Genomic DNA, 22870 nt, shown 5'->3' with positions numbered 1-22870 from the left:
GCAAAAACACTACGTGAAAAGACTCGAGGCCCAGAGAGAAGGAAATTAATAGTGGAATAAAGTCGTTATTTTTGTTTGTTTTTGCGCACAAAAAGTATTCTCGTCGCTTTATATAGGATCCCTAGGTTTAAAAAACTTGCATTCAATGACAACAGAGCTGTTTATTTGCTGTTTTGTTGTTAATTTGTGCAATAAATGCATAAAAACACTGCACATGAAAGGGTTTTCAACACACAAACCATTAATTTTTGCAAAGTTATGGTAAAATAAAGGCCTACAAAAAATCCTAAATTAAGAGCCTTTCGGGAGTCGAAAGAGCCGGCTCTTCTTTGGGAGCTGAGCCAAAAGAGCCGGCTCTCTGAAAAGAGCCGAACTTCCCATCACTAGTGTTCGAGGCGCACATACAATACAGACTGCCGAAAGTTAAACAGGGCGCGCGCAGCTCTTAAAGGGGCCACACCTTATTTCCACTCGTTACAGCTTCTATCCGACTGAACGGGGACCGGTATACAGGGGGGAGGGAATCAGGCCGTGAGTGAAGAGACTGCTCTGCGTGAGTGGTATTTACGACAGTAACGTTAAATACAAGTAGTCCACAGCGACTCTAGGGGTCGTTGTTTGACCAAAACGGAAATCCTACATAGTGGGGCTTTAAAAGAACGTCCAGTTCGCGGTCTTTCTTTCTTTTGGCCATCGGTGGAGAAGAAGTCACGGCACGGTTACTCATGGTTCTTACAGGGCTTTCAACCGAGGAGGTCCTTCAAAAAATATCAGAAGCATGCATAGAAGTAACAAGCAGAATCACTGAAGGAGAAAATCATAATTTTAAGTCACCATTATGATGATTGGTGTTTGTTTTAGTTGGGCTCTTGACCCTTAAATCATTGACTTTAGATTTTGTTTATAACAGCCAGATGAACAATGAGAAAAGGTGATCTGATGGTGTTGGTTGTGTTTTAATATAATCATTATTTCACAATCATTTAACTCAGCCACTGCGTCTTCAGCGGTTCGGATTTAGAAACATCAAAATGACTGCTGTGTTCCTTATTGCACCCAAGATCAGAACACCACAATCGCTTAGACGCCATTCTGCTCATAGACAGTGCTCCAGCGTATCAACAATGACGCGCTAGTCCACGCGGACTATGACAGACAGCTCGCTCACGAGCGAGGGTGGGTCTGTGTTGAAACGCTGCTGTCAATCAACAATCGTGGGAGGGGCGTTGATTTTGTGACTTCACAAAATCGAACGGCTTGATTTGAGATGGGGGGAAAACATATAAGAAGATTAAAAAAAAAAAAAAACACTGGATGGATTTTTATCATATTATGATGGTTGTGTACAGGCACTGCCAACGCACATTTCAGTACAATCAACTTGTAAAAGTGCATGTACCATTATATGACACCTTTAACATGGATTAATATCTGTCTTGCTTTCTAGTGTCGGTCACTTTGGATCTCAGCACTGCATCATCTTCCCTGTGGATTTCTCCTGGTTTCATTCAGGTCCTGTATCTAGAGCCTTTTCTACCCACCATACAAGAATGCTTTGACATTTACACATGCGCTCTAGGCTCAGAGCAATTGTGCCTTATAATTTAGCTGTTTCATCTTTTTATCTCTTTATCTGGAACAACCGTTCATGTTGCTTCCCCTTCACACAGTATCAATCTGTGATTGGATTTCCCCCTAGAAATAAAAGTGAAAGAAAAGCGATTCTGTTTTGAGGCTTTAAACCTGTTACACTGGATTTTTAAACGGCTGTAGATTCGGTGGTAAGTTCAGAACTTATTCTTCATGTAAACGTTGTCATATAAAAATGAGCTGCTGTTTGATTTTATTTTATTTATCTTTTTTCACATGGGATTTCAAATATGGATCATTATATTTCGACAGTGAAAAGATCTGACCAAAGGCAAAAACATGGATGACTAAAGTAAAATTACTTTTGATATTTCCTCAGATCGTTATATATAATAATATAAAAAACAATAATTTTTTATATTCAAATATTTATAGATCATGTGACATCAAGTTAAACTTTAGCTTAAGCTTTCTTAATGTTTAGAAAAATAGTCCTAAATGGTACAGATTACAGTTCTTTGTAATGATAGCAGAACTATTGGTGTTATATAGAACCCTTTATAAGGTTACGTAAAGAACCATGATCTTTGATGTCTGTGTAGTACTTTAAACGATGCCATAATAAAAAATAAAACAATTCATATGTTTTTTTAATGTCTTAGTCTACCTGGATTTATAATATGTAGCCTCAGTAGGGGTTTAATAAACAAACAAAAAAAAAACACACAAAAAAACCACTGAATACATACACTGTAAAAAAAAATTACATCCCCAAGTCAAAAATTTCAAGTGACCGATAACATCTAAATTTTTCAATTAGTCTGACGTATTATTTCTCATTGAGCCAATGTTAACAGACTATTGCAACAAGAATTTCACTTGGGCCAATTGAAAAATTTAGATGTTATCGGTCACTTGAATTTTTTGATTTGGGAGGGTTAGAAATTTTTTACAGTGTACTGTTGAATATTGACAATGAAGAAAACCTCAAATTAGATGTAAATCATGTTAAAAACATGCCAATTTTCAATTAAATATCTGCACAATCCTCTATTATGTTTTCAACACCATTTATGTGTGACAGTGTCAGTTCCTCTCTACAAATCATGTGCTTTGAGCATTTTGTCATGTCAGTTCCTCTGCAGATGTGGTTTGTGCATGTGATTATCTGTATAAGCAGAAATACACAGTTGAGGTCAAAGTCACAATGTCCTCCATTTAAAGGTGCTTTATGTAACTTTTTTACTCTAATAAAGCATAAAAATACCATAATATGTTTGCAGATATTTAGGAAATGTACTAAGTTCACATACTCGTTTCTCTGAAAAACACTTTTACAGCCAGTTATTTGACTTATTATTTTACACGGTCCGTGTTGTCGGTTTTTGTTTTGGTCTGTGTGATCTTGCCCACTGCCAGTTCACCCAATAGTATTTCGACACCCCTGGATTCCAGTTGGCAGGAAACACAGCGTATTGCAAACACATCCTGTTGCGTGTAAACTGGCAACCGCATGAGCGCTAAGTGTGAGGAGGAGGAGGAGGAGGAGGAGGAGGAGGAGGAGGGGGCGGGGGGAACAACGATCTCCAATATTTTGAATTTGGACTTTGAATTTGAAAAAACACATTAATTTCATAATTGAAATTTTTCTAACAATCATAACTATATTACATAAATTAATTACATTAGTTAATAACAAGCTTTATAATTATACATAACATCTTTTGACAGGCAAAATGCATCCAACCTGTTCTTAAAGGAATGAATAGAAGGGGAACACACAACTTCTTCTGGAAGCTCATTCCATGATTTTACCGCACGAAGTGTAAAAAAGTTCTTTCTCTTTTCAGACAGACATGTTCTAGGGTAGAGTTTTAAAGAATTCCCTTGTGTCTCGTACCTATTGTTCCAGAACTGAAGGATAGGTTCAACTGTTACATTGTATATTCCCTGTACAAGTTTATATACCTGAATCATATCTCCTCTATATCTCCTAAATCTGAGTGTTGGTAAACTTAATTTTCTCAATCTATCTTCATACGACATATTTTTCATTCCTGGAATTAATTTAGTAGCTCTTCTCTGGACTCTTTCAATTTTTTCTACATATTTTATTTTATATGGACACCAGAACGAGCTTGCGTATTCAAGATGTGATCTTACCAGGGATTTATACAATGGTAAAAATATATCCTTAATTTTGAAAAGTTCGTCTTATTATTGCAATCATAGATGTTTCTTTTTTAAAGGAGAACTCCGGTCAATTTTAACATTGAGCTAATTGTTTTGTACATTTGGAGTGCTGTCAATACAGAGAACAACGACAAAAATCGGTGTTGCCTACACCGTGTTATCCTCGTTTTAAAATTTGCACCCTGTTGACTTCAATGGGGCAAGTTTTAAACCTGCTTTTAGCCTCTTAACATCCTTGATGTGTCATTACAAGTGCACAGGTCATGTGAGTGATTCCTTCTGAGTGAACGCGGGTGAATCTGACTGCAGTAGATGTGAAAGAAATATATAAAAAATTATGTTTATTCAGGCAGCGCACATACCTGTATTTACATCCTGTTTTCGGTCGAAGTCCACAGTAATCGATTGTCGAGTTCACGCGCATAGGTTTAGTACCTATGATCAGGAGAAGTGGGAACACCTGTGCAGGTGATTAGACCTAGGTACGGGGCTGATGGGAAATGAAGTTCAATACTCCGGTGATGGTGTTCTTTGAACGGAGAGAGCCACAGAGGTGTGATCTATGACAGCTAGGATGTATCAAATCCGGTCCAGGGGATTTATATAAATTAATTTTCTGTAAAAGCCATTTTGTATCTTCAACTGTTATTTCAAGATTTTCTGTTTGCTGAACTTCCAACCTTGGTACCTCGGGTACCAAGCCCTGCAGGCTCTCCAACAAATACACTGCAGAAGTAATCTGACAATATATCTTCGTAATGCTTTCCTTCCAAGATTATTATTTTTTCTTTTATTTTTGCTTTTGTAATATTGTCTAATGGAAAGAAGTATTTTTTTATTATTATTGTTATTGTTATTATTATAGGGCCTAAGTTTAACAATAGGTACACATTTCTGCTCTATTTCCTTCAACTTAGACTTTATAAGTACCCATTTTTTATTAACATCATAATTAGATAGATGTGATTTCCAATCAAAATTCTCCAGTTCCCAGCGTACTTCATCGTAATTGGCCATGTTGTAGTTCCTTCTTGTGGGTACGTTAACATTTATGTATAACAAATTACCTTAAACAACAAGACACAATGATCACTATTGCCTAAAGGGCTTAGATATTGAATGTCATATCATGTGTTCCTCATTTGTTACAATAAGATCCAATACATGTGGTGTATCACTACCTCGCCACCTTGTTGGTTCTAAAACATGTTGGAACAACCATACATTTTGAATACAGTCCAAAAACCTGTTGTCTAATGATATGGGGTTATTTCCCTTCACTTCTAATAATGTCCAAACTATATTTGGCAAATTAAAATCCCCCTAATTCATTTGTATGAATGTTTTATAATCGACACTTCTTCTAGTAAAACCAAAAGGTTATCATTGTTGCTCTCTGTTCCACTATCTGACCTGCAAATTAATCTAATAATCACATTCTCGTTATTGCTACATTTAATCTTAACAAAAATACTTTCTTGGAATTCTGAAACTGTTACCATTTCTTTTGCTTCTAAGTTTTGTGTACATAAAGCAGTAAGCCTCTACCTATATCATTCTCTATATTCCTTGAAAGCATATTATAATCCTCTATATCATCCAAGTTGAATTCTGTTGGGATCATCTATTGCTTATGACTCTTTGATTTAACTTCTGTAATTCCTATTATATGAATAAGCGGGAGTAATCTCAAACGAACAGCAAATTCAGGCAATATGTTGTGAAATTGATCTGCATTGGTGTATAAACATAAGATGTTAGGCGGAGATTTACACTCCTGTGCTACTTTAACAGAGATGGGATCAGGCTGTTTAAGCCACTCAGTCTTAGGGATTCTCACCACTCTCCTTGCCCAGGGAGGTCCACGGACTCGGAAGGTGTATTCTCCTGATGACTTCCGCTGTTTTTCCTTTGCTTCTTCATATAGCTCCTTTTCCTTTTCTCTCTCAGTCTTTGTCAGATCATTTGCTAATCTCACGTTTCTATGCTTGTCCGTTTGGTGCAGCACAGATATCTTCCTGAACAGGCTGATCTTTAACTCCATACTTTGCAGAGTAACCAGAACAGGTCTCCCCAGTCTCACAGGTTCATCTGCACCCTCACTCCTGCTGTATTTGAGAGCTGGGCAACTCTCACGAAGGAATCCACAGTTGTACGGACCTTGCACGTTTTAAACACATCTTTTACGGCGTCTACATCTTTCTGATGTCGCTCTTCCCTCTCCTCCCCATCACTCTCTTTTATTACAAGCAGCACAATGTTCCGTTCTCCTGATTTCCTTTCGTCCAGTTCAGTGAGAACTTTGTTAAAGGCAAAATAATTTTCCTTTGGTTCAGCGTTTTCCACAACTTCGGCCCAACTCAGCGTAACTTTTTTCTGGTGCTCATTTAGCTGCTCCCTTATGATTTCGACCACCCTCGTCTCATCGCATTTTTCCACCAACTTATTTTCCATCTCCTGCATTCGTTGCTCAAATTTTTGGATTATAATTTGCCACTTTTCCTCAATCATCTGCTCCATCGCGATTTTCTTTTCCACACTTTCCTCGCAGTATGGGCAGAACCACATTATGCCTGTGTTTTGCTTCTGCAATATGACGTAATCCACTTCATCTTTTTTTAGACATTTGATGCAGTAATCCTTCTTGCAGCGCTTACACATTAGGGTTTTTGCTTCCAAGTTTCAAGCAGGAATATGGCATAAGTGACAAACAATTACTTTGTCTGCTTGCGGCCTGCTGCCTGCCGCTTGCACCTTGTTGCCATCCGCCATCTTGAACCTATCCCCTAATATTAAGAAGGCCACAAAACAAGTTGGGATGAATAAGGAACCCTGATCCCTTACATAACCATTTCAGCAAGTTTTTCAAGAGGATATGGTCTCTAAATATAACTTTTAAACCAGCATCTTGCTAAAGATAACACTACAATTATTTTACATTCTGTGTAAACTGATATATTTCTGAAGCTCTCCAACAGTCATTGGAGTTTTGCTGTTTTTTTCTTTCTTTTTTTTTATCTCAGCATGGAAGAGAAACGTGAGAAACTGATCAGATCTGGGTTGTTCAGGCTCCCGTCTACCCTACTGCTGCTACCCTGCCTGCTGCTGCTGCGTTGCATTAGTTTGCGTCTGTAAGCTTTATATCTTTCTGTTTTAATCATTATTTACTATCACTCCTTGTTATTTATACTGCTAAATATAACTTAATCAACATCACTTAACCTGACATCGCTAGCTTCAATCTAAATCGTTATTGCTAGCACAACATGTTAGTAATTCGCAGGCCGGCTAGCGTGCCATCCGTGCGCTCTTTATTTATTTATTTATTTATTTATTTATTTATTCTCTAGCGTGCCCCAGGTGAAAAAGACGTAGTATTAAATGTATTAAAAATATACTTGAAATACAAATAGTATGTTTATAATACATTTGTATTACCAACATGCTTATTTGAAGTGCATTAAAAATATATTGAATTGCATTTTAATATATTTCTAAAAAGTATACTAGAAGTACATTGGTAATAAATATATGATTAATTATACTTTCAATAAATATGCTAAACACAAGAATACTTTTAATATATTTTTAACAAATGCACTAGAAGTACATTGGTAATAAATATATGCTTGATTATACTTTTAAGAAATATGCTAAACACAATATTTGTGTGAAGTTTTAGTGTATTTAAAGAAAACATACTTATGTTGCTCTTACTTAAAGGGATAGTTCGCCCAAAAATGATATTTAACACATGATTTACTTACCCTCAAGCCGTTCGAGATGCATATGTCACAGGCCGGGGTGGCCTCCCCCCTGTTGAGCGTACCACCTCGAGGAGTTACCCAGAGACACCAAAAGACCAGACAAGATAATCAGTATCAAAAGGTTGTATTTTATTGAATTAAAATAAGCTAAATCCTAAACTAAAATTCACAGGCTGATCCGCCTCTCTTCTTCGACAGGCTGCGTGGGAAGTTCGCACAGCGATCCCTCTTCGGACGGACAGAGGCAAGCAATAGAGCAGACACTGGAAAGATTCCCACAGCGGTTCCTCATAACCAGAGGTAAGTAATGGAGCAGATACTGGTAAAGGTTCGCACGGCGGTTCCTCTTCAGGCAGCAGTAAGTAACGGAGCAGATACTGGTGAGGATTCACACAGTGGTTCCTCTTCAGGCAGCCAGAGGTAAGTAATGAGGCAGACACTGGTAAGGATTCACGCAGCGGTTCCTCTAGCCAGAGGTAAGTAATGAGGCAGACACTGGTAAGGATTCACGCAGCGGTTCCTCTTCAGCCAGAGGTAAGTAATGGAGCAGGCACTGGTAAGGTGGGTGCTGTGGCGCAATGGATAAGACACATGCCTTTGGTGTGAGAGACCCGGGTTCGAATCCACTGTGAGACACCAATGTGTCCCTGAGCAAGACACTTAACCCCTAGTTGCTCCAGAGGCGTGCGACCTCTGACATATATAGCAATTGTAAGTCGCTTTGGATTTTTGGCAATTGTAAGTCGCCAGAGCAGGCTTTGGATAAAAGCGTCAGCTAAATGAATAAATGTAAATGTAAATGTAAATGGTAAGGGTTCACACAGCGGTTCCTCTTCAGCCAGAGGTAAGTAATGGAGCAGGCACTGGTAAGGGTTCACACAGCGGTTCCTCTTCAGCCAGAGGTAAGTAATGGAGCAGACACTGGTAAGAATTCCACAGTGGTTCCTCTTCGGGCAGACAGAGGCAAGTAATGGAGCAGATACTGGTAAGGGTTCACACAGCGGTTCCTCTTCAGCCAGAGGTAAGTAATGGAGCAGGCACTGGTAAGGGTTCACACAGCGGTTCCTCTTCAGCCAGAGGTAAGTAATGGAGCAGGCACTGGTAAGGGATCAACAAACGGGGGGGGGTTACTCTTCTCACAGGACAGCATCAGTTAACTGAGTGTTACCTCTTTCACAGGACAGCATCAGTTAACTGAGTGTTACCTCTTTCACAGGACGAGGGGGTTGGGCGGGGGACCAAGACCCTTTTCGGTGGGGAACCCGAACAGTATATGGCAAGCAGAAGGCAATAACCATCCGACGAATGCGGTATTCGGCAGTAGACGACGGGCAGGGTACCAGGGACTACAGGTGGGTGGCATCAGACAGGGAACTCTCTCTTTCCCTGGGACAACACCCGCTGACTGGGTGTCACCTTCCTTTCACAGGCCGGCAGCAGTTGGAATACAGCGACGAACAATAAGATCCCCCGCAGGGCAGCAATGGCAGAATGCAGTGGCGGATAGCAGTTTCTCTATGTTCACAGAACAACAGTGGTGAGTACAGAATCCAACAGTCAACAACTGGGTCTTCTTACCACAGAACAGCGATGGCAGCAGGCAATGGCAGATAGCAGTTCCTCTGTGTTCGCAGAACAACAGTGGTGAATACAGAATCCAGCAGTTATCAATCGGGTCTTCTTCCACAGGGCAGCGATGGCATCATGCAATGGCAGATAGCAGTTTCTCTGTGTTCGCAGAACAACAGTGGTGAATACAGAATCCAGCAGTTATCAATCGGGTCTTCTTCCACAGGGCAGCGATGGCAGCATGCAATGGCAGATAGCAGTTTCTCTATGTTCACAGAACAAACGTATATGAGTGTGCAACAAATCCCTTTTTAAGTCAAACAGGGACCAGATACTCACGCCAGGAATCCTCTTCAGTGTGAACAATTCAATGAATAAATAATGCTTCCTCTTCAAGTCATAGAGTCAAACGGCAATACATGGGTATTACTCACGCCAGGGATCCCCTTCAGTGTGGACAGTTCAATAAACAGATGATGCTTCCTCTTTGAGTCATAGAGTCAAACAGCAATACATGGGTATTACTCACGCCAGGGATCCCCTTCAGTGTGGACAGTTCAATAAACAGATGAGGCTTCCTCTTTGAGTCATAGAGTCAAACAGCAATACATGGGTATTACTCACGCCAGGGATCCCCTTCAGTGTGGACAGTTCAATAAACAGATGATGCTTCCTCTTTGAGTCATAGAGTCAAACAGCAATACATGGGTATTACTCACGCCAGGGATCCCCTTCAGTGTGGACAGTTCAATAAACAGATGATGCTTCCTCTTTGAGTCATAGAGTCAAACAGCAATACATGGGTATTACTCACGCCAGGGATCCCCTTCAGTGTGGACAGTTCAATAAACAGATGATGCTTCCTCTTTGAGCCAGGAAGTCGAACAGCATTGCACGAATATTCCACTAATCCTCTTCAACTCAGACAGGATGGAGCTGCAATCCTGTACAGCATTCACTCAACACACAGCAGTTAGTGTAGCGAAGTACCACTACAATTGAAAGTTAGCTGGTTGAGGCGGCCAAATATGGATCAGATTCCGATCAGAGAATCAGGAGTGGAGAAGAGATTCTTGATAATAAGGCGTTTATTTATCTTGTATATGCATCTGGGTTATGCATCTGTGCTTGTATATGGTCTACAGAAAGAAATAAAGAGAAATAATTTACAATAATATTCGTTGAATATACATGTCTCCTTGCATTAATTCCACTCAGAAAATAAACAAACAAAAATATATTCCAGTTAAATGTCAATATTAATCACAAGGAAGTAAACAAAATACAGTAGTGCACCGCGGTAAACAAACACTTGCGCTGTGTCGGAGAAAAACACTAAAGTGTCTGGTGATGACTCATCAGATTAGTTCGGCAGATTACGGCCGAAATAAACGGTCAAATCCAAGCAATATAAACATAAGAAATTACCAATCACATGCGTGTCACATACTAATAAGGTATAGATATATATATATATATATATATGCACTTACATGTATTGCATGAACGCATTTACACAGAATGAAACCACCAGCATAAACAATGATTCACCGTCATCTTCTACCGGGGTGCGTCGCTAATATAGGAACGTGTAGGAAACAATAAACAAAACATTAGTTCCTAGGACAGGCTTTCTTACACAGCCGCCCCAATTATCTGTCAAGATAATTAAACACTCTAGGAAAGTCTGTCTGCAGTGTCCGTGTCATAATCCTCAAGATGAGGAAGTGGTATCAGTCGGACAACTAGACGGGTGTAGGTTTTCTCTTTAACCTTGACTTTGGCGATACGTATTCTACCATCAGCCCCAGCCAGGGTCTCCATCACAGTGCCGACGGGCCAGAGCGCCCGTGGAAGTTGGGGATCGACAATAAGCACTACTTGACCCACTGTCAGTTCTTTGCCATCCGTCCTCCACTTGTGACGACCTTGTAAGCTTGGGAGGTAATGGCGAATGAAGGCAGTCCAGAAACAGTCAGCCAGCACCTGACAGTGTCGCCATCTCCGTCTTCCTAGCAAGTTGTTAGAGTCGTACAGGACCTGAGGTAGAGAGGCATCACGGCGACCCATAAGAAGCAAGTTCGGTGTCACTGGATCCAAGTCTGCGACATCTGAGGATACATAGCCGAGCGGCTTGGCATTTAAGATGCTTTCAACTTCCACTAGAAGGGTTTGTAGTACTGGTTCTGGGACTGACTGCTCTCGCAGGATTACCCGCAGCGCTGTCTTGACTGATTTTACCTCACGTTCCCAGGTTCCCCCGAAGTGAGGAGCACTTGGTGGATTATGGCGGAACCGGATTTTCTGCCCAGCCAGCAGCTCCTGAAGCTTTGGAGACATGGCAGTGAAGGTCTCTTGTAGTTCTCGATTACCTCCGACGAAATTAGTGCCATTATCACAAAGCAGTTCCATGGGCTTGCCTCTTCGTGCTATGAATCGACGCAGAGAGAGCAGGAATGCGTCAGTGTCCAAATGCTCTAATAGATCCAGGTGCACACACCGTGTCGTCATACACTTGTAGATAATCCCCCATCTTTTCTCTTGGCGGCGACCAACTTTGACTGCAAATGGGCCGAAGCAGTCAACACCTGTAGAATGGAAAGGTGGCTTATACAGGTTCAGCCTGCAGGGCGGTAGATCAGCCAATCGTGGGGTTTGAGGCTTAGCACGCCACCGCTGACAGTCTTGACAGTTGCGTTGCTGTTTACGAATTGCTTCTCGGCCTCTAAGTACCCAGTACTGACGACGCAGTTCAGCTAGGACCCTTTCCGAGCCAGGGTGAAGAAGTCGCTGATCGGTCTCCTTAATTAGCAGCTTGGTGATGGGATGGCCAGGGTCTAACACAATTGGATGTATAGTATCTAGGTCAAGGTCACCTGCACGACGTAGCCTTCCACCCACTCTAATGAGACCAGTGTGCCCATCATATTCGGGGGCAAGAGAGCTCAAACGGCCGTCAGATGGAACTGACTGTCTAGCCTTTAAAGCCCTGACTTCGATTGGGAATGAATCACTTTGGGCCTGTGCCAGGAGGAGCCTCTCTGCTTCAATATAATCAGAAGCCCCGACAAGAGTGTCATTATCTGTGCCGGCCGCCCCATGCAGGGATCTAACAGTAGCCTGGACAAGCTCTTGCCATGTGTGGAACTGGCTCGGATCAGGAAGGGAACTATTAGGCACGGAAACAGTGCCAATAAAGGCAGCCTTCTTCAACTCGCTGGAATCTGGCTCTTTTTCAATTTTAGGTGTGGATGGCCACTGATCAACTGACTGGTTCAGGAAGGATGGTCCTGAGCTCCACTTATGAGGACCTGTCAACTCGGTTAGTGTAAGACCTCGTGTGATGTGGTCAGCAGGGTTGTTAACCGACTCAACATACCTCCATTCAGCCATATCGGTGAGTGTCTGTATTTCTGCTACACGCGTTCCGACAAACACCTTGTAGCGGCAAGACTCCGATGTCAGCCAGTATAACACAGTGGTGGAGTCAGACCAGAAAGTAACCTTGTGAATAGGAATGGTCAACTCTGTTTGGATCACCTTGGCCAACTGGGCACCAGTCAGCGCTGCACTCAGCTCCAAACGAGGCATGGACAGACATTTCCTCGGTGCTACTCTAGACCTGGCCAAGACAAAGGTTACAGTGACCTGTCCTTGACTGTCTGTGGTACGCAAGTATGCAACCGAACCATAAGCTCTTTCCGATGCGTCACTGAAGACATGAAGTTCTCGGATGACAGAACTGTTGTCATTTGAAGCAGAGGTGTATGTACGAGGGAACTGCAACTGAAGGAGAGTCGGGAGTTCTCCTACCCAGGCCAGCCACTGTTCTCTCAAATGCAGAGGTTCAATGGGGTCATCCCAACCAAGGTTATTCTTCCAAAGGTCTTGGACGAGAACCTTGGCCCTGGTGGTGAATGGGATGATGAACCCCAAAGGGTCATATTGACTTGCCAATGTCCTATACATATTCCTCATGGTAGGAGCAGTGGTCTCCGTAGAGCGTAAATTATACCCCAGGGTGTCATTGATACAGTTCCACCGTAGCCCAAGAGTGGGTTCTTGGAGATCAGTGCTGTTTTGTGCCAACCAGCGCTCGCTATTAGCGGACTTGGCATCTGTGGGAAGGTGTTGGATCACAGATGGTACATTACTTGCCCATTGCCTTATCTCGAAGCCTCCATCGGCGAGCAGCTGGCGCAGTCCATCCACAATTTCTTTTGCTTCGTTTGCAGTTGGTGTGCTGTGAAGGCAGTTGTCAACGTAAAAGGAATGTTCTACTATGTCGACTAGGTCAGCCATGTCATCTTTGTGTCCTTGGGCGTGATTTTGGAGGGCATAAATAGCACAACATGGGCTGCAGGTAGTGCCAAACGGAAGTACCTGCCATTCATATATATCAGGTTCCACGTCTCGACGCATGTCCCTCCAAAGGAACCGCAGCACTGACCTGTCCCTAGGCAGCAAGCGGACCTGATGGAACATACCTTTGATGTCCCCACTGATGGCAACCGTGTGCTGGCGGAATCTCAGGAGGACACCCAGTAAGGAAGGTCCCAAAGTCGGCCCAGGCAGCAGCTGATCATTCAAGGATTGTCCTTGATGTTTAAAGGAACAGTTAAAGACTATCCTGTCTTTACTGTTGTGATGCACCATATGGTGCGGGATGTACCAAGACTCTTCACTTCTGTTGGCTTCTTCCAGAGTGATCTTAGCCACATAACCAGCCGCCTCCAACTTCTGGATCTCATTGCAGTAAGCTTTAGCCCTCTCAGGATCCCGTACCAGCCTGCGCTCAGTGCTGCGCAAACTGGGAAGCACAGTCTCGGTTGCTACATGGAGTAGACTCATTGACGTTCGTCTCAGCAATGGTGTAGCGTAACGTTGAACACCATCCACGTTGACCCGGATTGTGGCATTTTGCAGCAGGGCGTAAGCCTCTCGATCCTGCTTGGACCTGGTGATCATTTTCTCGTTATAAGGGAGAGTATCAACCTGCCAAAGCCTTTCCACATGGTGGATGAGATCATCACGGGTTGGAACTGTCATGATGTGAAGACACTGCTGATTCCCTCTTGATGGTTGCATTGGACTCATCGGGCCCTGTAGAGACCATCCGAGTTGTGTGCAAACAGCAATGGGTCCCCCAATTGGGCCTTTGCGTATGGGCTGGATTGGTGTCAGGTGGTGGGGATTATCTGACCCTATAAGGAGCAATGGCTTTACCCTGTCCACAGGAGGCAGCGGCAGATCCTTCAGGTGTCGATAGGCATTCTGCAGAGCAGACACTGGGTAGGTGTGCTCCGCTAGACACAGACCAGTCGCAGTGAATGCATTACGTATAGTGAACTTTTTCATGGGCTTGGATACTGAAGAGATCTCAAAGGATATCGATGATCCGTCAAGTTCAGTGTGAGACTGCTGAATCGTCTGTAGGGGAAGCAATTCTGGAGTGCCGGTTAACTTGAGCCGCTGTAGCACTGGCTGGAGCACTATTGTTCTCTCTGATCCGTCGTCGAGGACTGCATGGGTTTCCATAGTGTGTCGACCATTGTGGAGAAGGACTTTGACCACTTTCAACATGACCTTTGGAGAACGGTTAGGTCTGTCAAGGTAGATCCTGGTAGGTGGCAGAGTTACCATGAGTACAGCCCTGGAGGTGTCATTAATTGAGTCATGTAGAATTGTGAGATGTAACTCTTTACAGACCTTACAAGGACGCTTGAGGTTACAGGCCTCTACTGCATGTGAACGACCACATCTCCAGCAGCGTTTTCCCTCCTTAATCCAAGTGACAATTTGAGAAGTTGTTAACTTCTTGAATTGGTCACAATAGTTGAGGTAATGGTCCCTGTTGTCACAATGGGGACAGTATGGCTTTGGTTTTGAACTGGGTTTCGGGTCAGCAGATTGAGGGGGCCTTATTCCACTCTCATTGGCCAGAAGAACTGGTGTAGGTCGCTCTCTGGGACGAGTGAACGTCGTAGTCTTAACATAGGACTTGGGCGAGTCACTCTGGAACAAAGTTGCAGCTCGGCTGGAGATGCGTTTCGCTTGAGACTTGATCTCCAGCCAGGTGGCCAAATCAGGAAGTGTATAGGTCTTGTCAGTACCCATCTGGAGAATACCCCTACTTAGACAGTATTCAACAAACCCATCACGATAAGCAGATGGTAATTTACTTAGCAGACGATCCACGTGAGAACCACACATGAGCTCGTAACCGTTCTGGCCCTCAAGTGTCCTCAGCATGCCCACCAATGATTGAACGGATAATGCAAAAGAGTCAAAAGCGTTAGCATCACCCATTCTCAGTGGTGGAGTACTCATGATAGCACCCAACTCTGACTGGACGAGCTGTCTTGGCTGGCCATACTTGTCTTGGAGAGCCTGCAGTGCAGCTGAATAAGGACGCGGATGGTACATATAGGCTTTAGCCAGCTGCTGAGCACTAGGAAGTTTCAAATGGCTAAGCAAGACATGATACTTGTACTGCTCACTGAGATGGCTGTGATTGCTCAACAAGTTGTCCAGTGCTAACTTTAATAAGGCGAAGTCACTCTCATTACCACTTTCGAACACCGGCAACTTGGGTTGTGGGATGCCATAGGCTGATGCAAACAGTAGCTCTGTACCAGGGTATGCTGAATGACCATCATGCTGAAAGGGCAAGAATGAAGGTGGTTGAGCACGGCTAGGGCCAGGAGGTGGCACAGATGAAACCTGATAGCTGGTAACTGGAGGCTGCAGCGGACGTGTGCGCGTTGTCACAGGAGGGATAGCTGTCTGCAGCACAGCGTATGGCATTGTAGATGGGGGCAGTGTTGCTGTTGTAGGTTGATGTGACACTGCTGGCGTGCTTGTACTCAAGAGGTGTGCAGCAGTGGACATCACTGTGGCTCTTGATTGTGGTTGGGGTACCATATTCGATGTCGACAACACAGTACGAGCTGGTGCAGTTATAGGGGTTGTCTGAGATACATTGGAGACGGGTGAGGAGACAGCTTGTGGTAACATGTTGAGCACTGCGTGTGGTGCACTCCCGGATTCGGGTGGTCTAACTGATGGCTGAGCCACCCACGAGTCATCAGGAATAATCTGTTCTGCTGAACAAATTTGTATGGTTGAAGTCACAGCTGGTGACTGAGCAGAGGGCTGCTGGAGAGAGGGTGATTGATGAGATGGACTTAAGGCTGGACTAATATGTACAAACTGAAGTGGAGGTGAAAGGCTGTCTGGTGAGCCTGGAGGCACAGGAGTTGTTTGACCAGAGTCATTAATAAGCATGGAGGATACGAGCTTCGCCACCTCAAACTCAGTCTCTGCTTGTTGCAGCTTACGCTGTCTTTCTAGATGCTTGGATAAGGCCTCCTTAGCTGTGAGAGCTTCCTCTTGAACACGCTGGGCCTGTTTAGCTTGTGCCTGTAGCCGCTGATATTCCACATCGGCCAGTGAGTCCTCCACGACCTGCTGGCGGAGACTTTCTAACTGCCTCTGTTTAATCTTCTCCTCCAACATAGCAGTCTGGACACTAGAGAGTTCTGGTGGAAGATAAACGCCAGTGGAGGTAATAGAGCGCCTACTTGACCTGGAATGAGAGCTTACGCCACTACGAGACGTTTTCCTCGAGATGCTTCTTGGTTGACTGGGACAGTGGGAAGAAGCTTTAGGAGGAGGGTCCTCAGCGGGTCGATAGCCAACCTCATAATCGTCCAGGTGAGAAGGAAGATTAGTCCTGCGGCGAGGTCTGTCCATTGTCTCTAATGTGTCACTTTCTGCTGAATCCATACTGGTTTGATCTTGCACTCACTCCGGCTCGAAGGACCATATTAATGTAGCGAAGTACCACTACAATTGAAAGTTAGCTGGTTGAGGCGGCCAAATATGGATCAGATTCCGATCAGAGAATCAGGAGTGGAGAAGAGATTCTTGATAATAAGGCGTTTATTTATCTTGTATATGCATCTGGGTTATGCATCTGTGCTTGTATATGGTCTACAGAAAGAAATAAAGAGAAATAATTTACAATAATATTCGTTGAATATACATGTCTCCTTGCATTAATTCCACTCAGAAAATAAACAAACAAAAAATATATTCCAGTTAAATGTCAATATTAATCACAAGGAAGTAAACAAAATGCAGTAGTGCACCGCTGTAAACAAACACTTGCGCTGTGTCGGAGAAAAACACTAAAGTGTCTGGTGATGACTCATCCGATTAGTTCGGCAGATTACGGCCGAAATAAACGGTCAAATCCAAGCAATATAAACATAAGAAATTACCAATCACATGCGTGTCACATACTAATAAGGTATAGATATATAAATATATATATATATATATATATATATATATATATATATATGCACTTACATGTATTGCATGAACGCATTTACACAGAATGAAACCACCAGCATAAACAATGATTCACCGTCATCTTCTACCGGGGTGCGTCGCTAATATAGGAACGTGTAGGAAACAATAAACAAAACATTAGTTCCTAGGACAGGCTTTCTTACAGTTAGTTAATTTCAATTCGGCAGTCGAGACCCACGAGTATGCCAACTGGGGACACGGGCAGACACAAAATTATAATATCCACACCAGTGCATACATCAATCACTTCAAATGGTCACACGTGCTCACTTCACACTAAGCACTGCAACTCACAACAACTCACAGTGAATAAGGTCTCCACTCGCGGTCCCAGCCGACTCCCTCCTCTCAATTGACGAAACTGTACATCCAGGGCTGTGTGGGAAGTGTACTATGAACACACAACTGGCATTAGCGGCTTCAAACCAGATTTCAATAGACTCCGGGGCAGCTTCACCAAACTATGGTATAGCGGGCACTACAGGCATTAGGCTTCCCAATAGGAATTACAGATAACACTTAACTGTTTGATGAAGTAACACAGTTCCACAAAACCGCTGATTTCAGGCTCCTTCTTCCTAACGTGCAGTCTCTCCCCATCCCGTGCGATCTGCTCTGTGTGATCTGCTCTGCCCGTGATCTCCTCTGCTCGTTTCCACATTAACCAATGCTTTTATAATCCCCCTCGCAAATCCATATCTCTCGCGGCTCAATCTCCGCTCATTACACAGCTGACGCTCATTTCCTCATTACTAAGCCCGGCCAGACTGTTTACACGGAAGGACCCGGAACCGGCCTGGTGTTACGTCGAAATCGCTCCCACAGGGAAACAACAATGGAAAAGAATAGTTCCGCTTGACGTCACCCCGTGACACATATGTCAATCTTTTTTCAGACGAACACATTTTCAGTTATTTTAGAAAATGTCTTAGATCTTAGTTATGGGGTCCACCTCGTTCAAGTCCCAAAATGTGCATGCATCCTTCACAAAAGTAATCCATCCAGCTCCAGGGGGATAAACAAAGGCCTTCTGAGGGTAATCCGTGCGGTTTTGCCGTAAAAATATACATATTTAAAACTTTATAAACGAAAATAACTGGCTTCCGGTAGCGGTCGACGCGCGTTCACGGAGATGGATGCTGGCGTATGACGTAGGACGTAGCGTAGGAAGCGTCGTGACGTAGAACGAACGTAGAGTTTTGTTTTGCTCTGGTCTCTGGCTGCGCTGTCACATTCGTTCTACGTCACGACGCTTCCTACGCTACGTCCTACGTCATACGCCAGCATCCATCTCCGTGAACGCGCGTCGACTTGAACGAGGTGGACCCCATAACTTCACATTATAACCACTGAAAGATCTAAGACATTTTCTAAAATAACTGAAAATGTGTTCGTCTGAAAAAGATTGACATATGCATCTCGAACGGCTTGAGGGTGAGTAAATCATGGGTTAAATACCATTTTTGGGCGAACTATCCCTTTAAAGTACATTTTATGTGTAACTTGTGTAAGAACATAGCAAAATGATTAAGCTTTTAGTGTGTTTAAAGTACTTTAAACACTTAGGCCTAGTGCAATATATTTGTAATATTTATGTATTTATTTTTAATATTTTAGATTTGTTTTTTTTATTTTTTTTAGATTTTTTTTGTATAAAGTAGGCTACCAACTTCTAATGTATTATAAACATTTGTCAAGTTTATTAAGCATTGTAATATAAGCACTTAAAATTAATGTTGTTCACTTTTACTTGTTTGTAGGCTATACTTGTAAAGGGCTATAGGCTGCTGTCTATTACATGATATGTTTTTACTACTGAAATTCCCACAAGGATATGAACATCATATTATTTTAATTGCATATAGATACATTTTCCAAAGATGTTTAAATGTTGTCCAAAAATATGTTGTAGGCTACTTGTTTAAATTTGAAAAATACGAATAACACACGTGACTAATCCTGATTGGTTCCAGAGCCATTGAACGGCGGTTCTTGCTGTGCGTATGTTCCTTGAATGTGATTAGATTTAGAAGTCTAAATTTAAACTGGAGCGATTGTGTTTATTGTGGACTTGGAGGAAACCACGCGAATCATATGGATTGTGATGTTTTTTTTGCGATTAACTTTCTTAAATGTTTTGCAACTGCTTAAGGTTGAGTGATCATGACAGCATTTAGTTTTTTTTTTTTTATCTAACGTTAATAGAAAACGTAACTGTTAGTGTTGTTTTTATTTTTTCCCCCATCTTCAAGTTTGCAAGACGTGTGACATTTGGAACCTCATTATGTTGTGATTCTAGGTTTGTATTACATTTACGTTGTCTTTGCCAGTCATATTTTTACTCAGTGTAACAGCCAAGGGGCAACATTCTAATCTGAAAAATGAAGCCTACCCGGAAGTGCGAAAAACTGCAATACATCGAAAATCCCCTAGGGGCAGGTCCCAAAAGGAAGCAAATGTCCATAGACCCCATGTTAAAATGTCCGTTTTCACAGCATAAATTCATGTTTTTACAGGTTGGTCCCATGGACTTTTATTGTATTTTTCGATAGGTTCCGAGTGCCTGACAACTGTGAGGGGGGTGAATTTTTTTCTAACTCGTTAGTTTAGATAGTATTTAGATATAAAATGTATGCCAAATAAGGGCGTGGTTAACTTTGATTGACAGCTTGATTGACAGCTGATAACGAGCATAGGCTGTGCCAAGGAGAATGACAACATAAGAAGCGCCATTTTTTAATATACAGTTATTATAATACTACTGTTTTTGTATCATGAAATGTAGTTTTAAGAGTCTTTCAGGCGAGAATGTAGTTGTTTAAAGCTCAAATCTGTGGTTTATTTATAAAGATTTATGAAAATTTTATCCAGGTTCAGGTTGTGAGATCTAGCGATGAACGGGCGCTCGGCACTCATGTACCCCGCCTGGAACAGCCTTTCCTTGGCTAGTCGTTCTGACGTTTGCCACTGGCGTCTCTGTAGTGGTTAAACATGAGATATAATTCGTCTTGTGTATATCTAACGGGTGATTTTTGGTCTCGTGAATCTATAATTTGTTTCCTGGCCAATCGCTTTGGCTGAGGGCTAAGTGAAATTTCATAACTTTATAAGCTATTTAACTTTACCGTTGTATGGTTAGACTAGAGCGCTGACTTATGTTTGACTGAATTGTTTGCTTTATTTGTATAGCTTCTTGTAACTTTACCTTTTACTTACATGTGAACAAATGTTAACACGCCATGCCTGACTGATATATAAATATGTATATATGTATGTAAATCTCTCTCTTTTTTTTAATATTAATATTTGTTGTTTTTCACACCAGCTGCTATAGAAGAAAAACTGAAATCTGAGTGCAGTGACAAGCAAAGAGTAGAGTAGTATGGTTTAATCTCATATCACCTCTGTTATAGAGATTTTTGAATCAGGCTTATTGAAAGGCGATTCAGTCAGTCTTGGTAGGAAAATGTTAGCAAAATTTCCATTTCAGGTGTCTAATTTGTGCTCATTCATGTAAAAACCTGTTTATTTAATTGATTTTTGGGAAAGCTGCAAGTCATTTGTCCTGGCTTACAATATTTTACACAACTTCTAATTTCCTTAAATCTTTTTAACAGAGGTGAAGTGTAGGCTATGTGTTTCTGTACATCACTTTTTTTTGCTCTCAAAGTCAAAGGGGGCTGACTAAAACATTAATGCTAAAAATAAAGATTAGCATTTGTTGTATATTATAATTATTATTCTTGTTGGCTGGGTATACTTTTTCAGTTAAACAGTTAAATTGCCCTTTTTTGCTGTGATACAGTGACATACCATGTAGACTTCACAGTTGTTCAAGTGATATTTTATTAGCCTAACTCCTTTTCTGAATTACATTAACATTTTATATTGAATGTCTACTGTTAAAATATGAACTAAGCATTACATGCCATGTTAAAGAATTCCATTTTTACCAGGTGAAAAAGACTTACTATTAAATGTATTAAATATGTACTTAAGTATGTTTTTAGTACAAAACAAATGTACTTTAATGCATATACAATACATTTAACAGTACGTCTTTTTCACCTTGTATGTACAACATAGGGAAATGTCAAAACATCACACTGTGTTGTAATAAAAAACGTCTAGGTTACGACCTCTGTTCCCTGAGAACAGGGAATGAGACACTGCTTCGATGACGCCATGGGGAACGGCCTCCATGTGAACCAGTGTTTGAAAAGCTGTACAATCACAGCAATAGAATTTGACTGGCGACAGCCTATGACACTACTAGTGCGACTCAGAAGTATTAAAGAGGCGCCTAGAGAACATCGTTCCCCAATAGCATCATCAAAGCAGTGCAAGTTCCCTTTTGAAAGGGAACAGTTACTTTTTTAACAGAGGTTAATTTAGCTTTAATATAAAAATAAACTCCTCTTTTTCCCCTTTCACAGACACTGTGATCAAACAATTTCCAACACGTCTGAGGTGCGAGCACTGATTCGAAGGAAATGCAACAATGAGGCGAACTCAAAGACCAATCACTCCAATTCACTTGAAGGATGAAGATGGTTTGAGTTGTAACAGTACTGTAACTGTTTGCAGCTATTAATGACTGCACTTTATTGACTGTAGTTAGGTTTATTGACTCAAGTTAGTTTTGTTGTTGTTTATAATACCTCTGCAAATCACTGTATTTTATGTTAATATTATTTTTTATTTTTTTACAGTTTACATGCTGCTGTACTGATGTACACTGGGTGTAGTACGTTAAAGTTTACTAGCTTTCAAAGTGTGTGTGTGTGTGTGTTTTATACAAATATTTTTTATTGTGTTTTACGGAATGATAATTTTTCACTGTATTTGTAATACATTAAAATATATTATTTTCATACTGAATGGTTTTATAAAAATGTATTTTTATTATACTAATAGTGGCTCTTATAGTGTTCTTCTAATACATTATTAATAAGCTGATATTATATTTAAAATATACTGGGAACACATTAATGTGAAGCTAAAAATATACTTAAGCTGTAGTTCTAAAACATATTTAAAGTGTATTAAAAATACAATTTAAAGAAGTGCTATTAAATTACACTAAATGTACTTAAAATATGTCCATTTTAACACAAGTATATTAAAATATATTACTATTACCTTAAAATTGAACTTAAATACATATTAAAGTATACTAAGTATATTTGAAGTTGTCTCAAAATAACACATTTAGTACATACTTAATACTGTACACTTAAAATACATTAAATATATCAAAATAAGCACAATTTAAATATATTTCCTTTTCACCTGGGGCTCGCGCCTTCCGTGCGCTCTTTATTTATTTATTTTTTCTTGCGCGCCTTTTACAAGTTCATCAGAAAACTGGT

General features: G+C 41.5%; 1 protein-coding gene and 1 long non-coding RNA gene across 4 annotated transcripts; one reads left to right on the top strand and one right to left on the bottom strand.

Annotated features, from left to right (window-relative positions):
* Positions 1-915: 915 nt before the first annotated feature.
* Positions 916-22332, top strand: LOC311077646. 3 transcript variants are annotated; one of them, XR_014604945.1, is made up of 5 exons: positions 916-1781; positions 6807-6914; positions 7558-7671; positions 7749-9087; positions 21935-22332. It is a non-coding gene; the product is annotated as an uncharacterized lncRNA (long non-coding RNA). The 3 variants fall into 3 exon arrangements; XR_014604946.1 differs by having other exon boundaries at positions 7558-9087; XR_014604944.1 differs by lacking the exon at positions 6807-6914 and having other exon boundaries at positions 7558-9087.
* On the bottom strand, positions 2506-16832 carry LOC311077585 (uncharacterized protein). The gene is made up of 3 exons (XM_084106119.1): positions 9129-16832; positions 7551-7615; positions 2506-6569 (listed from the first exon to the last, which is right to left on the bottom strand). Exon 1 carries the CDS (start codon positions 16635-16637, stop codon positions 10797-10799), a length of 5841 nt encoding a protein of 1946 aa, XP_083962245.1. The 5' UTR covers positions 16638-16832; the 3' UTR covers positions 2506-6569; positions 7551-7615; positions 9129-10796.
* Positions 22333-22870: the final 538 nt, after the last annotated feature.

This window comes from Abramis brama, assembly GCF_963993115.1.
Source record: "Abramis brama genome assembly, chromosome: 2".
NCBI classification, from domain to species: domain Eukaryota; kingdom Metazoa; phylum Chordata; class Actinopteri; order Cypriniformes; family Leuciscidae; genus Abramis; species Abramis brama.
Note: the sequence above shows the minus strand (reverse complement) of the source record. Positions and strands in the feature narration are given on the sequence as shown.